General features: G+C 43.7%; 1 protein-coding gene across 1 annotated transcript in view; it reads left to right on the top strand.

Annotated features, from left to right (window-relative positions):
- Positions 1–17,061, top strand: part of LOC111975393 (rho guanine nucleotide exchange factor 25) — a 55,282-nt gene that overhangs the window by 20,066 nt on the left and 18,155 nt on the right. Inside the window, exons 2-4 of the mRNA XM_070442895.1 lie at positions 7,149–7,468; positions 7,759–7,863; positions 16,014–16,178. Coding sequence (XP_070298996.1) covers positions 7,149–7,468; positions 7,759–7,863; positions 16,014–16,178 — 590 coding nt within the window. The remainder of the gene's footprint in view (positions 1–7,148; positions 7,469–7,758; positions 7,864–16,013; positions 16,179–17,061) is intronic.

Below are 17,061 nucleotides of genomic sequence, written 5' to 3' on the forward strand. Positions count from 1 at the left end.
CAGACGATATTCCAGGGAGCGTTCTCAGAGCATGCACAGATCAGCTGGCAAGCATATTCACAGAAATGTTCAACCTCTCTTTGTCCCAGTCTGACTACCATCATTCCTGTTCCTAAGAACTCTAAAGCTTCATGCCACAATGACTAACGCCCTGTAGCACTCACATCTGTAATCATGAGGTGCTTTAAAAGGAAGGTTATGGTACACATCACCATCATCATCCCAGACACCCTAGACCAAGTCCAATTTGCATACCGCCCCAACAGATCCGTAGATGATGCAATCTCAATTGCACTCCACACTGACCTCACCCACCTAGATAAGAGGAATACCTATGTGAAAATGCTGTTCACTGACTACAGCTCAGCGTTCAACACCATTGTCCCCTCCAAGATCAGCACCAAGCTTAGGACCCTGTGACTGGACCCCTCCCTCTGCAACTGGATCCTGGACTTACTGTCGGGCCGTCCCCAGATGGTGATGGTAGGCAACATCACCTCCGCTACGCTGACCCTCAACACGGCGGGTCCACAGGGGTGTGTGCTTAGTCCCTTCCTGTACTCCCTGTTTACCCACGACTGCATGGCCACGCACAACTCCAACACCATCGTCAAGTTTGCTGATGACACAACGGTGTAGGCCTGATCACCGGTGACGATGAGACAGCCTACAGGGAGGAGGTCAGTGACCTGGCAGTGTGGTGCCTGGACAACAACTACTCTCTCAACGTCAGTAAGACCATGGAGCTGATTGTGGACTACAGGAAATGGAGGGGCTAGCACGCCCCCATCCACATTGATGGGGCTGCAGTGGAGCGGGTCGAGAGCTTCAAGGTCTTCAGTGTCTCTATGCACACACCCAGGACTCTACACACTCACGCACACTGACACTCCAACACACTCATAACATGCATACACATTTATACTGACTCTCCACATATGCACAAACAATCATCATTTCCGCTGCTGCTTCAGTACTGTTTAACATATATCCTGATGCGTAGTCACCTTACACGTGTACAGTTGAAGTCGGAAGTTTACATACACTTAGGTTGGAATCATTAAAACTCGCTTTTCAACCACTCCACAAATTTCTTGTTAACAAACTGTAGTTTTGGCAAGTCGGTTAGGACATCTACTTTGTGCATGACACAAATTATTTTTCCAACAATTGTTTACAGACAGATTATTTCCCTTATAATCCACTGTATCACAATTCCAGTGGGTCAGAAGTTTACATACACTAAATTGACTGGGCCTTTAAACAGCTTGGAAAATTCCAGAAAATGATTTAAGCTTTAGGAAGCTTTAGAAGCTTTTGATATGCTAATTGACATCATTTGAGTCAATTGGAGGTGTACCTGTGGATGTATTTCAAACTCAGTGCCTCTTTGCTTGACATCATGGGAAAATCAAAATAAATCAGTCAAGACTTCAGAAAAAAAATTGTAGACCTCTACAAGTCTGGTTCATCCTTGGGAGCAATTTCCAAACGTCTGAAGGTACCACGTACCACGTAGAGATGAACATACTTTGGTGCGAAAAGTGCAAATCAATCCCAGAACAACAGCAAAGGACCTTGTGAAGATACTGGAGGAAACAGGTACAAAAGTATCTATATCCACAGTAAAACGAGTCCTATATCGACATAACCTGAAAGGCCGCTCAGCAAGGAAGAAGCCACTGCCCCCAAACCCCCATATTAAAGCCAGACTACGGTTTGCAACTGCACATGTGGACAAAGATCGTACTTTTTGGAGAAATATCCTCTGGTCCGATGAAACAAAAATAGAACTGTTTGGCCATAATGACCATCATTATGTTTGGAGGAAAAAGGGGGGGCTTGCAAGCCGAAGAACACCATGACAGCCGTATATATTCTTTAAGACACCACATATATAATATTAAAGAGCAATCATTTGATGCATTGCGCTGGAGTTGGCAGTGGCATTCTTCATATGAATGTATAGATGAACTTATTGGATAGGTGTGTCAAGGTGGATTTAAGAACCCTCTGTTGTCACCTGGAGTAGGGTACTAAAACATTCTGCCATTCAAAACACACACACACACAAACACACACACACAAACACCCTCTCCACTGAAAGGAAAAAGGCTGATTACGTAAAGTAAGCATCTCAAACAAACACCATGATCCCAGTTGCTCGCTTCACCCAGGATTCGCACGTCACCACCAGCTCTAACCACCGCTAAAAGCCACCGCTTCTGAGAAAGCCGCTTCTCAAATGAGACACTTACCAGAGTGTACCTAGCGTACTGTACCTACAGTATCTAACATTACTGTAAAGACGTTCCTGCTCTTAGTGGACTCATGTGACCAAATGGGAAATGGAATAAACAGCATCATATCGCATTTCCATTATGACCTTAGGAGGCCAGATGGCTGTTTGTTCAGAGTGCTGGGGAGACGTGCCCCTTGCTCAGGGTGGTGTGTGTGTTCATGCGCTCAACGTACAGTGTGTCATGGAGTCACCTGGAGAGGTGGGGAGTGGAAGGGAGGGAGGATGATTTCCAGTTTGCTTAGCTCTCTGGTAGCTGGGGTGTGTGTTGTTTTTCTTAACCAGTGGGTCTGTTTTCCCACTAGGCTAGCCTACTGCTGGTCTCCAGGAACTGTAGGATAAGGTAGGGTATGTGGTGAACACACACACAGCCTGACTGTCTGTGGTGTGTATGATGGATGGGACTGGACTGCCCCTCTTCTGCCCCAACCCAATCTCTCTTTCTCTTTCTCTTTCTCTTTCTCTTTCTCTTTCTCTTTCTCTTTCTCTTTCTCTTTCTCTTTCTCTTGCTCTCGGTGGTTCTGTGATTCAGGGGGGACCGGACAGGTTTCAGTGGTTCAGAGTGTTCCATCCACTGGCACTTCTCTGCTCCTGTCACAGCTTTCCCTCTCACTCGCCTCTCTCCACTGAGCCTCCCATGTGGATATGACATATGGGCCACATTCTTGCATTTACCACCAATTTTCCTATTCACTGACACTCTGTGTCATCACTGGTCTCGCATACTATTTGGCGACTCAAAGGTTCAGTGTGGGGCTAGGACAGATCAAACTGAATTAATATAATTTCCCACTCCTCCCCTCTTTAATCCCTCCTCCCATCCATCAGCCCATTATAGAAATTAGTTTGTGTTGTCCACAGCAGCACGGCAGGAAGTGCTAGATGATACATTACTATAATTACAATGGCCCATATGAGTTCTGGGTTTAAAATGAATGGCTGCACTTTCCTGGGAAATGTGTCGTTATTTAACGGATTGATCTTCGGTCCATCTTACTTGACCTGTAAAAGCATGACGTGTAAAGCAGCAACTGTTTAATATAAAGAGGGGGAAAGTTGATGTAGGTGCAACCAATTTTAACAGACATACATTTATGTAGATAAATAAACTCAAAACCCACATTCAGCAGAACATTACGGCCATTTTCCACCAAAGAGAACAGGGCCCAAAAAATTGCCACGTTATTAATGGTGTTACCGGCAGCACGGTCTCCTAAAAAAGGGCTGCGTCAGACATTTAGTGTAGAGCTCTGAGTCTCAGCTTTTCTCTGGGCCCCTGAGGCCCTGTTATTATGATTACAGCTTACATCAATATGCTGACAGGACATAGTTAGATTCTGGGAGGTAGCCAAAGTGACAGCAAAGAGCCACAAAGAGCTTAAGCCTTCACTAAGATCAGCAGAACAGAATCAAACGTTATTGTTGGGACTGCCTAACCAGAGCAGTGTGTGTGAGATCATACTGTTTTCTCTAGTCTAGAGGCTTAGTGAGATGAATTCATTCTGTGGTGTGAGTGTGTGACAACACTTCTATTAGCCCACTAATGCTAGGCTAGGAGGACAGGATATTATGGGTAGGACCGAGTGTGTGATTATGGCTGGCTTTGGCTGTCGTGATTTACGGTACATCAGCTTCTTTTTCATCACTACAGAACAGACAGACAGTGTCTCGGCCAGACTGCTCTTACTGACTGTGTGTTTTCTCAAGGCCTCATTCGTCTTCCAAGAGAACCAGACTCTTTCATCTTGTCTTCTTCTGTCCTCTCAAACTATTTTACGGTGTGCTCATCGCGCCATCTCCTGCCTCTGAATTCCTCTCACTCTTTCTCTCTTTCCCCCGACATCATACCCCTTCCTTTCCTCATTTTCACTGTCATTGCAATGTCTCACTGGAATCCAAATATACATTGGGGTCAGCCAGTATACAACATTCAGTAAACATCAACTCCTCACCCCACTGAGAGAGAGGACGAGGTGGGCTGGGCTCATTGCAGCATGGTAACCATACTCTCTTTGAGGACATATACAGTATGTCTTAACATAAACCATCTCCAGTATGTTTACCCCTTTCTCCCTGTGGACTCATTCCACACTAGGGTTGAATATTTTCCCAGTATTTTGCAAATGTTCCATCCCGAGAATAAATCACTTTTCTCCCGGGTAACCCAGTATTTCCCGCCAAAACCAGAAGTGTCATTCAAAAGCATTATAAAGCATAGAAATAGGCCTGTCTGGATTTAATTTGAGATTTGTTCGAAAATTCTAACCTAATGCTACCTGAGCCTGAGGAGCCATACATGAAATACATTTTATGAGCCCTACATTAAAGACATTTAATGATCCCAAGCCCAAAAAAGCCCAAATGACTGTGCCGTTATCCAATACATATATGATATAGGCTACTGCACATTAAGCACAACATAAAAGCCCATAGATGTAGCGAGCTATATGCTCTCTTGGGGAAATACATGAAACTAGCTGCAGAAGGCTAAGATTTTTGAGTGTGGACTGTGGTACTGTATTGTATTACACTGCATTATATGGACTGGAATTACGCACATCATTCAACCCATGATAAAGCAGGGAGAGAACATGTGATTCTGGTGCAGCACATGTGGCCTGCAAAGTTACAAGTATAGGGTAGCGAATTTGATTTACATTTTGAAATATAATAGGGCGTATTTGTATAATTAGTAGGCTGACGTACTGTATATATATATACCTTTCATAATATTTCCTCTAATGTTATTAACTTACCTTCTCTTTCTCTCTCTATTGTTGCTTCATTCCTTCCTCGCTTTCAACAGTTAAATTAAATATGTTTCATTGTCCTTATCTTCATCATTCCAATGACATCCTTGAATAATATAGAACTATAATTAGATGCAGCATGCTTTTACTTCTCTTCAAGAAGATTGAATGGTTATGGGTCTGAATAAATAACTGCTATAGCCTACCGCCATCGTTTATTCACTCTTCTTTCAAATTACCTGTGACTGGCTGCTGTATTTAACATTCAGCAAACAAGAGCTTGCGTACCTCTTTGAATAGTCTATTGGTATAAGAAATGCAAAATAAAGAAATAAATGTCCAGCAAGTTATTCTAGTCTAGCTTTTCCTGCATGGGACTCCAAGAGCTAAGGAGTGTTTTTTAAGTAGAGAGGTCAGCGGAGCAAAGGAGCGTGTATATTGCGCAAGAGTCAGAGGCTGTAAGTTAGAAGCTTATTATGCATAACCCATCATGAATTAGCTAAATATAAGGCCAATACTGCATTTAATTTATTACCTGAATGAGGTAGGCTAGGACATCTATATATAGGGCTATATATCAATCTAGAACAGGATTATCTATTTGGATGCAATTTGAATTGAGTTGATGGAAAGAGAGAGAATGACAGAGTGCTCGCGCGTGCACTGATTTAAAGCAACGATATTCCAGTGATAGGTTGTTTTAAAACTCTGCAGCTGCAAAAAAAGATTAAATTCTTTACAATTAAAAAATAAGGTGACCCCCTAAAGCCAGATGGAGCTGGGTAAATTAGACGTGCATTCGGTCTTTATATTACTGTCGCATAGACTATGCTGCAGCAAATGTAGGCCTACCTGTCACGAGAAAAAAAGTTACCATGATGAGATGATAGGTCTACATGTGTTGTGAACTGCGCTCCATACTGAGACGCGCTGTCTGTCCCCACCCTGAGTGTTGATGATTCATCATGCAGAGGCCGTAGAAAAGACAGATTTAGATTGCATATCATTTAACAGTTACATTCCAAGCCATGCTGTTCACATAAATAATGTATTATAATTTACGGTTTCTCGCAGTTATTTATGTTATTTTGGGGCAATAAATCCTAGCAAATCTCCTGTTCCTCCTCTTCCTGTCTCTCTCTCAGTGATAAAAAAGAAATAATAAGAAATATGCACATCCAACTTATCGGGTGCAGCTCAAAAGAACGTATCAAATGTATCCGCAACTCTGGTATGCTCCCAAGGTGATGTAATCAGACACACAAAAAAGACAACGTTTCCATCTGAGTTGGATCATGATGACCTAACGAAGATCCAACTTGGATCGAAATGTTGTATTTTGTGTGTCTGATTAAATCACCAACGGAGCATACCAGAGTTGCAGACATTCCTTTTCACTCTAAGTGATGACATCACATCGGCAGGCTGACTCGATGGCTGTCATGTATGAACTAATTTTGGATGTCTAATCAACAGTTCTCTCCATAGCTTAATTTAGAACGCCTCCTACTCCCCACTACCCACGGCCCACCCCTCTTGTTGACTATTATCTAAGCCCGCCTCAAAGCAGTACCCTTCTCCTCATCCACTGCCTTCCAATGTGCTGTAGGAAGTACACAGCAAACAAACAGATAGCGCTGCTGTCCAAATACATCTCTGAAGTATCTTGTTCTTTTAGTTTGTTTCCTTACTCTGTGGAGTGAGTTTCCACCTGTCACTTCCACACAGTCAGAGAATGTGGTTTATTTCGTCCCAGCATGTGACTCCCTGTGCTGCATTGGTAGAAATACTTTATCGGCTTAAAACAGGAAATTGAAGCACGTTTTTTGTGAGGTGGAAAGGCAATATCCACCTGAGAGCTCTGTGTGGGTTAGAAAGCATTTGTTAAAGGGCCTGGTTGCTGAAGTTAGTATTACAGGGGGAACGAGTAATGTCATTACATTAGTCTATAATTCCAAGGTATTCAAAGGAAATAACCAACAGGAAAACCTGCACTTACATCAAGTACAAGTGGGAGTCATCCATCATTTTTGTCGGACTCAATAACTTCAATGACTGAATAACCAAAACATATCTCTCTCTCTCTCTCTCGTCTGTAGAGTCATACTCGGCGGCGGGCAGTGAGGGCAGCATTACCCCCTCCGTTGGCTCCATAGCCCCCCAGGCCTCGGGCAGCTCCAGACCCTGCTCTCCCTCCTCCCCAGGGGGATCGCGGCACTCTGTCAGTGCCCTGAAGAAATGGCTTACCATGCCCGTCTGCAAGCTGAGTGTGGGAGGAGGGGGAGGGAAGGGGGTCAGGCAGGTCCACAGGCTGGATGGGAAGCAACCCTCTACCCATCTACCTCTCAGCCAGGCCCTAGGAAGGCCTCTGGAGCAGGGGGAGAACTACACTATCCTCCCCTGCACTGATGGAGACCTGGTGAGGCTTCACTCTCTACTATAGCATAATTGCCTTAATTTTGCTGGACCCCAGGAATAGTAGCTGCTGCCTTGGCAGCAGCAAATGGGGATCCATAATAAATACAAATACAAAATATAGCCTGGGAATCCACACAGGGGTTTCTATAATACTGCAGTGTATGGTTTTAGTTACATCACCTGTTCAGGACAAACTCCTGGCTCTACCAATGACAATATGCATGCTGAAGTAACCAGAATATGTTAAGTGTGTTTGTGTGTGCTATATTGTGTATGTTGTGTGATGTGCAGGGGTGGAATGATGGTCTGGTGAGTCCAGCAGCGTACTCTCCAGCACACACCCTCTGCCACAGCTACCTATCTGACCTGCTGCAGAACAGGGACACACACAGTTTGGTAAGGATTACACACACACACACACACACACACACACACACACACACACACACACACACACACACACACACACACACACACACACACACACACACACACACACACATCTCTTATACACATCTAGATGTGTATAAGAGAACACACACACACAAACACGCACTTTGAGCAGACAGTGGACACTGCAGTCCTTTGTTAGAGCTCTGTACTCGAAGACTGATTCTGTGTTGGTTGAGAGAACAGAGAGAGACTACAGCTGTCAGACCACTCATGTCCCTGTTAGTCAAGCACGGGCACTGAGGCTGAAAGAACTCCCTTTGAAACCCCCATTCATATTTAATAAGGAGGGAGGGAGAGAGAGAAAGAGGGAGGGAGAGAGAGAGAGAGAGAATCCTGACCCACAGAGGAAGCGAAGGAGAATGAACCATAAATAGATGTAAAGTCAGAAACAACAAGTCTCTCCTCATGTAACCTGGGCAACCGCTTATTGATTAACGCAACAAAGAAATAGGATATTAGAGCATGAACATTCAAACAGATCACATAAGCAATGTTAGAGTCATCAACCAAACCAGAGGAGAATTTTTATGTTTATCAAACAAAACAATTTCTCCCACAAATACAATCTGGGAATGCTGTACAGTATATTCAGTGTATTTGTCTCAACTTCACCCAAACCTTAACTTCCAAGATCAAATTTGCCTTGTCAATCATTGTACACATGCACACAAATACACACTCTCTCCCTCTATCTCTAAACAGGAGAAACCTGTCGACCACCTTCCCAGTAAGCAAAATGACATTTTAGGTGTTGAATGAAAGGTGGAAAGACATCCTTTCCGGACGTCGAAAATACGTATTCTCCAGATGTCGAAAATACAGTACCAGTCAAAAGTTTGGACACACCTTCTCATTCAAGTGTTTTTCTTTATTTGTACTATTTTCTACATTGTAGAATAATAGTGAAGACATAAACACTATGAAATAACACATATGGAATCAGTAGGAGTGTACAAAACTGTCATCATGGCAAAGGGTGGCTACTTTGAAAAATCTCAAATACAAAATATATTTAGATTTGTTTAACAGTTTTTTGGTTACTACATTATTCTATGTGTTATTTCATGATTTTGGTGTCTACACTATTATTCTACAATGTAGAAAAGAGTAAAAATAAAGAAAAACCCTTGAATGAGTAGGTGTGTCCAAACTTTTGACTGGTACTGTATGTATTTTACAGATGTTGAAGTCAGGTGAATTTTAGGTGTTGGATGAAAGTTGAAAATACTTTTCAGTCATTTATTCTATCGCCAAATTGCAAATACATTCTCAATTAAGTAAAAATGATATCATAATAATTTTTCAAGCCTCTTAATACAGGTAAGAGGAGCCAACTAAAGATCGCAACAGAGTATTTATTATTGCTCCCATTTGTCCCATGCACTTAAGTTAGTTTTTTCAAAAGCTTTAAAACTGACAGCGATGATGTTCGAAATAGTCAAGCCCATAGACTAAATCAACAGACCACTTTAACTACAATAACATTCTCTGTAACGGTTACAGATTTATTTTCATGCTATGACTGTAATACATTAGTTGAATGCACTGACTGTACTGTAAGTTGCTCAGGATAAGAGCGTCCTACTGAATGACCAAAATGTAATTGTAGAAACAAACCATTACAAAGCATGCTGGGTATTATTGTAATGAGCTCCACCCCCAAACAAGTACACATTTTGGTTGGCGTGGACCAGATCAAAGTCTGAACAAATCAGACTTCTAGGCTATGTTTCACAAGTTTGAACATCACAGTACTGTACTGCACTGTTTAGTACAGTGGAGAACAGTAGAGAACAGTACAGTACGGTATGGTATGGTACGGTACAGAACAGTAATTTAATTCAGTACAGTAGAGTACAGTGCAGTATTGTTTAATTGAGTACAGTACAGTACAGTATAGTTTAATTCAGTAGAGTAGAGTACAATACAGTTTAGTTCAGTAGAGTACATTAAGGTAAAGTAGGGTACAATACAGTACACCATACTTTATTTTTCTTTACTATACTGTGCTCTGCTATATTGTACTGTACTGTACTATACTCAACTTTTCTTTACCGTACTGTGTACTGTACTGTAATGTACTGTATTCTGTATGTTTGGACTGAATATAGGCCGGTCCGGACCGGACTTCTATGGATATTGAAAGCAATGCCGGTCCAGACCAGACCAAACCTGAACCAATTATATATGTCTATGTTTGGGCCAAATATAGGCCAGTCTGGACTGGACGTTTGTTGACGTTGAAATCAAGCCCGGTCCAGACTGCACCAAAAAAAGACAACCAAAAGACGTTGCCATCTGTAAATGCTTGGTGGGTTAAAACTAACCCAGCTATCACATAATGTTCTGAGAACCATATGTTTCTTAGAGCTTGATGAGAGAGTGGTTGTCCTATGGTTATTTTGCATACAACCTTCCCAAAACATTCTGGAAGGGGTGCATGATAGTTGCTTGGCTTTGGAACATTCTCAACCATTCTCAGAACGTTAATAAAACCTCCCAGGAAAACTTTCAGGGAACCATAGTATAAAATTCTCTGAACCACCATATAACTAAAAATGTACCTTCCCAGAACAGGCAAAATGTTCACTTCGGTTCTAAGAACGTTTAAAAAACATAATCTTTTTACCGGGCAGGAAACGTATATCTTCGTCTCCACAACCAATGGGAACCCAAAAACGTACATTCCCACAACTTCCAAGAAACCAAATGTGATAGCTGGGAAACAACCTTTAGAAAGCCATTGCCCAGTGGGATCAATAGTGTAGGCTATTCCAGGCCGCATTTGGAAGTGATCAAGTAGCGAGGCAGCAGTCAGCCCCGGACAGCCTGATGCCTCCACAGATTCACTGGAGAGCTGAAAACAGGGTCAGGGCTGGGGGTGAAGGGCTGGAGGGGTGGGTGGAGTGGGGTTAGTAGAGTAGAGGTCCGTGGAAGACTATGGTGTGGGGGTTAGAGTAAGGGCCTACAGGGATGCTGGGTAGCAGGGGTAGGGAGCAGACCTAGGGGCAGAGAGAGGTGGAGGGAGGAGAAGTGGGTAATTGTGGATAGAACAGAAACCAGGGAAGGCTGGGAGGCTGTCAAGGGAAGGGAAGAGGGAGGTAAAGAAGGACTGGAGATCAGAATAGGGTGTTTTGGATTAGTCTAGATCAGGCTTGGAGAGACTGGAGAATTCAGAGGAAGGAAGTAGAAGAAATAGAGGACGGCTTTATGAAGTGATAGGGGGACTAGGTCAGGGCTAGAAATGTCTACTCACTCACTCCTTTCTCTTAACTCCTCCCAGAACTCCACAGTTTACACAACAGCACATTCTGACCACTGAAACTCTCCATGACTCAGGAGGGTCAATAAATATGTAAATCTTTAGGGCTCTCATCACTGCCCTACCTTTACCTCCCCTTCACGGTCAGCAGAGACGTCCCCGGGCTGAGCTGCCATGAATAGGCTGCTTCACTAGGTCCATCAGGAGCTCTGCCATCCCTTTAACACAGATTAGGTACTGGTGAATAGACCTACTGTCTGTGGGCTGCCTGTCAGTGGTACCATTAGGATATGAGGAAGCATGAGCCAAATGCACTACGGACATTATGGACATCAGCGCCCATTTGTCTGTCTGTCTGTCTGTCTGTCTGTCTGTCTGTCTGTCTGTCTGTCCTGCCTGGCCTGCCTGCCTGTCTGTCTGTCTGTCTGTCTGTCTGTCTGTCTGTTCTGTCTGTCTGTCTGTCTGTCTGTCTGTCTGTCTGTCTGTCTGTCTGTCTGTCTGTCTGTCTGTTCTGGCTGGCTGGCTGGCTGGCTGGCTGGCTGGCTGGCTGGCTGGCTGGCTGGCTGGCTGGCTGGCTGGCAGTTTGGGATGTTTATCATGATTGGTCACTGAGAAGGTGGAAGTGATGGAAGGAGGACTTTACCCAGCATTGAAGAACTGAGAGAAAGAAAAGGAGAACATGGAGATGCCAGTTCATTGAGATAGAGTGAGAGGGCATGTGAGCTAACGTACGGGGAGCGTGAGGGAGGACGAAGGGGGACAGCACAAGGCCAGGAGAGAGAGAGTGCTTGTCCATAAACTGACTGAATGGGAGGATTAGTGTAGTGTGGTGGAGAGAGGGATTGAGTGGTGGTGCAAATAAATACTGAGGCGGTTTAGAAACATAAGATTATATTCTTATTCCTATTCTGAGATGACCCTGTGTATGAGATGAAGACTCTCACTATTTCAGCCTGATATCACCTAGGCCAGTGTTCCCTAACTTGTAGCCCTGGACAAGTACACTTGTCAACTAATCATCAAGTCCTCAATGAGTTGAATCATGTGACTTTGTCTGGGTCTACAACAAAAATGTACAGTGCATTCGGAGTGTATTCAGACCCCTTCCCTTTTTCCACACTTTGTTACGTTACAGCCTTATTCTAAAATGGATTAAATTAAATAAAACATCTCAGCAATCTACACACAATACCCCATCATGACAAAGTGAAAACAGGTTTTAAGAAATGTTTGCAAATGTAGGAAAAAAAAGAAAAAAGAAACTTGCACATTGCTCTTGATAGTATTACTGCTCTTTAATAAGCTTACGTATCGGTACAGCGTTGTACCCAATGATTTATGAAAACTTTCTTGATGGGTTGATGTCCTCATTGTGGTTTTACAGACGTATTAAATACGTTTTATGTACACCCTTTAGAATATTTATGAAATGCACATTGTGATATTTGGTAACCCTTACTTATTTTCCCTCGACTCCAACACCATTCGATGCATTGAACAGATGTCGGTGAGCTATGGCTACATAAGGGTGCTAATGAAAAAAACTCACAAAAGCTCTGACGAAGGCCTTTAGGCTGATACGTAAAGCTTATTAACGAGCAGTGATACAGCTTATTAAAGAGCAGTTACACTATCAAGACCAGTGTGCATGTTTCTTATTTTTTCTCATCTCATACATCTGTTTCCATGCACCTGCAAAAAAGATAGCTCATATGTGCGAGTGCCTTTTGAATTTTGAATTACAAAACAAAACATAAATACCTTATTTATATAAGTATTCAGATCCTTTGCTATGAGACCCGAAATTGAGCTCAGGTGCATCCTGTTTCCATTGATCATCCTTGAGAAGTTTTTACAACTTGATTGGAGTCCACCTGTAGTAAATTCAATTGAGTGGACATGATTTGGAAAGGCACACACCTGTCTATATAAGGTCCCACAGTTGACAGTGCATGTCAGAGCAAAAACCAAGCCATAAGGTAGAAGGAATTGTCCGTAGAGCTCCGAGACAGGATTGTGTCGAGGCACAGATCTTTGGAAGGGTACCAAAACATTTCTGCAACATTGAAGGTCCCCAAGAACACAGGGGCCACAGTGGCCATTCTTAAATGGAAGAAGTTTGGAACCACCAAGACTCTTCCTGGAGCTGACCGCCCGGCCAAACTGAGCAATCGGGGAGAAGGGCCCGATGTCACTCAAATCAAAACAAATAAAAATGATAATATATATTTTTTAATAAAAATTTAAAATTAAAAAATCTAATTTTATTGGTCACATACACATGGTTAGCAGATGTTAATGCCAGTGTAGCGAAATGCTTGTGCTACAAGTTCCGACAATGTAGTAATATCCAACGAGTAATCTAACAATTTCACAACAACTAACTTATACACACAAGTGTAAAGGAATGAATAAAAATATATACATATAAATATATGGATGAGCGATGGCCGAACGGCATAGGCCAGATGCAGTAGATGGTATAGAGTACAGTATATACATATGAGATGAGTAATGTTGGGTATGTAAACATTATATAAAGTGGCATGTTTAAAGTGACTAGTGATACATTTATTACATCCAATTTTTTATTATTAAAGTGGCTAGAGATTTGAGTCAGTATGTTGGCAGCAGCCACTCAATGTTAGTGATGGCTGTTTAACAGTCTGATGGCCTTGAGATAGAAGCTGTTTTTCAGTCTCTCGCTTCCAGCTTTGATGCACCTGTACTGACCTCGCCTTCTGAATGATAGCGGGGTGAACAGGCAGTGGCTCGGGTGGTTGTTGTCCTTGATGATCTTTTTGGCCTTCCTGTGACATCGGGTGGTGTCGGTGTCCTGGAGGGCAGGTAGTTTGCCCCCGGTGATGTGTTGTGCAGACCTCACTACCCTCTGGAGAGCCTTGCGGTTGTGGGCGGAGCAGTTGCCGTACCAGGCGGTGATACAGCCCGACAGGATGCTCTCAATTGTGCATGATGCGTGCATGGCCACGCAGTCATGGGTGAGCAGGGAGTACAGGAGAGGGCTGAGAACGCATCCTTGTGGGGCCCCAGTGTTGAGGATCAGCGGGGTGGAGATGTTGTTTCCCACCCTCACCAACTGGGGGCGGCCTGTTTGAAAGTCCAGGACCCAGTTGCACAGGGCGGGGTCGAGACCCAGGGTCTCGAGCTTAATGACGAGTTTGGAGGGTACTATGGTGTTAAATGCTGAGCTGTAGTCGATGAACAGCATTCTTACATAGGTATTCCTATTATCCAGATGGGTTTGGACAGTGTGCAGTGTGATTGCGATTGCGTCGTCTGTGGACATATTGGGGCGGTAAGCAAATTGGAGTGGGTCTAGGGTATCAGGTAGGGTGGAGGTGATATGATCCTTGACTAGTCTCTCAAAGCACTTCATGATGACGGAAGTGAGTGCTATGGGGCGATAGTCGTTTAGCTCAGTTACCTTAGCTTTCTTGGGGACAGGAACAATGGTGGCCCTCTTGAATCATGTGGGAAAAGCAGACGGAGATAGGGATTGATTGAATATGTCCGTAAACACACCAGCCAGCTGGTCTGCGCATGCTCTGAGGATGCAGCCTTGCGAGGGTTAACATGTTTAAATGTTTTACTCACGTTGGCTGCGGTGAAGGAGAGGCCGCAGGTTTTGGTAGCGTGCCGTGTCGGTGGCACTGTATTGTCCTCGAAGCGAGCAAAGAAGTTGTTTAGTTTGTGTGGGAGCAAGACATCGGGGTCCGCGACGGGGCTGGTTTTCTTTTTGTAGTCCGTGATTGACTGTAGACCCTGCCACATACCTCTCGTGTCTGAGCTGTTGAATTGCGACTCTATACTGACGCTTATCTTGTTTGATTGCCTTGCGGAGGGAATAGCTACACTGTTTCTATTCGGTCATGTTTCCGGTCGCCTTGCCCTGATTAAAAGCAGTGGTTTGCGCTTTCAGTTTTGCGCGAATGCTGCCATCAATCCACGGTTTCTGGTTGGGGAAGTTTTTAATTGTTGCCGTGGGTACAACATCACCGATGCACTTGCTAATAAACTCTCTCCCCGAATCAGCGTATACATCAATGTTGTTGTTTGATGCTATCCGGAACATATCCCAGTCCACGTGATCGAAGCAATCTTGAAGCGTGGAATCAGATTGCTTGGATCAGCGTTGAACAGACCTGAGCACGGGCGTTTCCTGTTTTAGTTTCTGTCTATAGGCTGGGAGCAACAAAATGGAGTCGTGGTCAGATTTGCAGAATGGAGGGCGAGGGAGGGCTTTGTATGCGTCGCGGAAGTTAGAGTAACAATGATCCAGAATTTTTCCAGCCCGGGTCGCGCATTCGATATGCTGATAAATTCTAGGGAGCCTTGTTTTCAGATTAGCCTTGTTAAAATCCCCAGCTACAATAAATGCAGCCTCAGGATATGTGGTTTCCAGTTTACATAGAGTGCAATGAAGTTCTTTCAGGGCCGTCGAGGTGTCTGCTTAGGGGGGGATGTACACGACTGTGATTATAATCGAAGATAATTCTCTTGGTAGATAATGCGGCCGTCATTTGATTGTAAGGAACTCTAGGTCAGGTGAAGAAAAGGACTTGAGTTCCTGTATGTTGTTATGATGACATCACGACTCGTTAATCATAAGCCTTATGATTAACGAGTCGTGACATAAGGCATACACCCCCGCCCTTCTTCTTACCAGAAAGATGTTTGTTTCTGTCGGCGCGATGCGTGAAGAAATCAGGTGGCTGTACTGACTCTGATAACATATCCCGAGTGAGCCATGTTTCCGTGAAACAGAGAATGTTACAATCTCTGATGTCTCTCTGGAAGGTAACCCTTGCGGTGGGCGGTGTGCCCATCTACGGAGCCTGACCAGAAGACCGCTCCGTCTGCCTCTTCTGCGGCACCGTTGTTTTGGGTCGCCTGCTGGTATCTGATCCATTGTCCTGGGTGGTGGAACAAACAGAGGAGCCGCTTCGGGAAAGTCGTATTCCTGGTCGTAATGTTGGTACGTTGACGTTGCTCTTATATCCAATAGTTCCTCCCGGCTGTATGTAATAAGACTTAAGATTTCCTGGGGTAACAGTGTAAGAAATAATACATAAAAAAACAAAATACTGCATAGTTTCCTAAGAACACAAAGCGACCATCTCTGTCGGCGCCGGATGTAGAGTGACACTCTGACAAAGGTCCTTCCAGTGGCCAGACGAAAGCCACTCCTCAGTAAAAGGCACATGGAATTTGCCAAAAGGCCMCTAAAGGACTCTCAGACCATGAGAAACCAAATTCTCTTTCCGTTTAAAATGTTTAATACATTTGCAAAACATTCTAAAAACCAGTTTTTGCTTTGTCATTATGGGGTATTGTGTGTAGATTGATGAGGGATTTATATTTTATTTGATCAATGTAATGTAAGAAAATTTGGAAAAAATCAAGGTGTCTGAATAATTTCCAGATGCACTGTATGCTGTTGGGTGTACTCAAGGACTGGAGTTTGGAATCAATGACATAGGGAACCCCTTTCTGGCACACAAAATGTACCCCTCGTTCTCCCTCTGCGTATCTGACTATTTGACTCTATTCATTATTTCTCTTTCACCACCTCCATCACTCTCTCCAGTACATGTAAAACTCTAAAATAACCTCAGCAGTTTCAATAAAAAGGAGAGAGGGAGAGAGAAAAATTAATAGAGGGAGAGAGATGGAAAAACGCTTATTGCTATCGGATTACTGGGGATTTGGAGTGGCACAGCAGGCAGTATTTTTCCGAGAGGATAAGTAGTGAGGAGTTTCCCTCCTGGAACAGCCCACAGGTTGCTGGCCTTTTCCTAAGGAGTCTCCCTCCTGGAACAGCCCACAGGTTGCTGGCCTTTTCCTAAGGAGTCTCCCCT

The sequence above is a fragment of the Salvelinus sp. IW2-2015 genome, linkage group LG1 (assembly GCF_002910315.2).
Source record: "Salvelinus sp. IW2-2015 linkage group LG1, ASM291031v2, whole genome shotgun sequence".
NCBI classification, from domain to species: Eukaryota; Metazoa; Chordata; class Actinopteri; order Salmoniformes; family Salmonidae; genus Salvelinus; species Salvelinus sp. IW2-2015.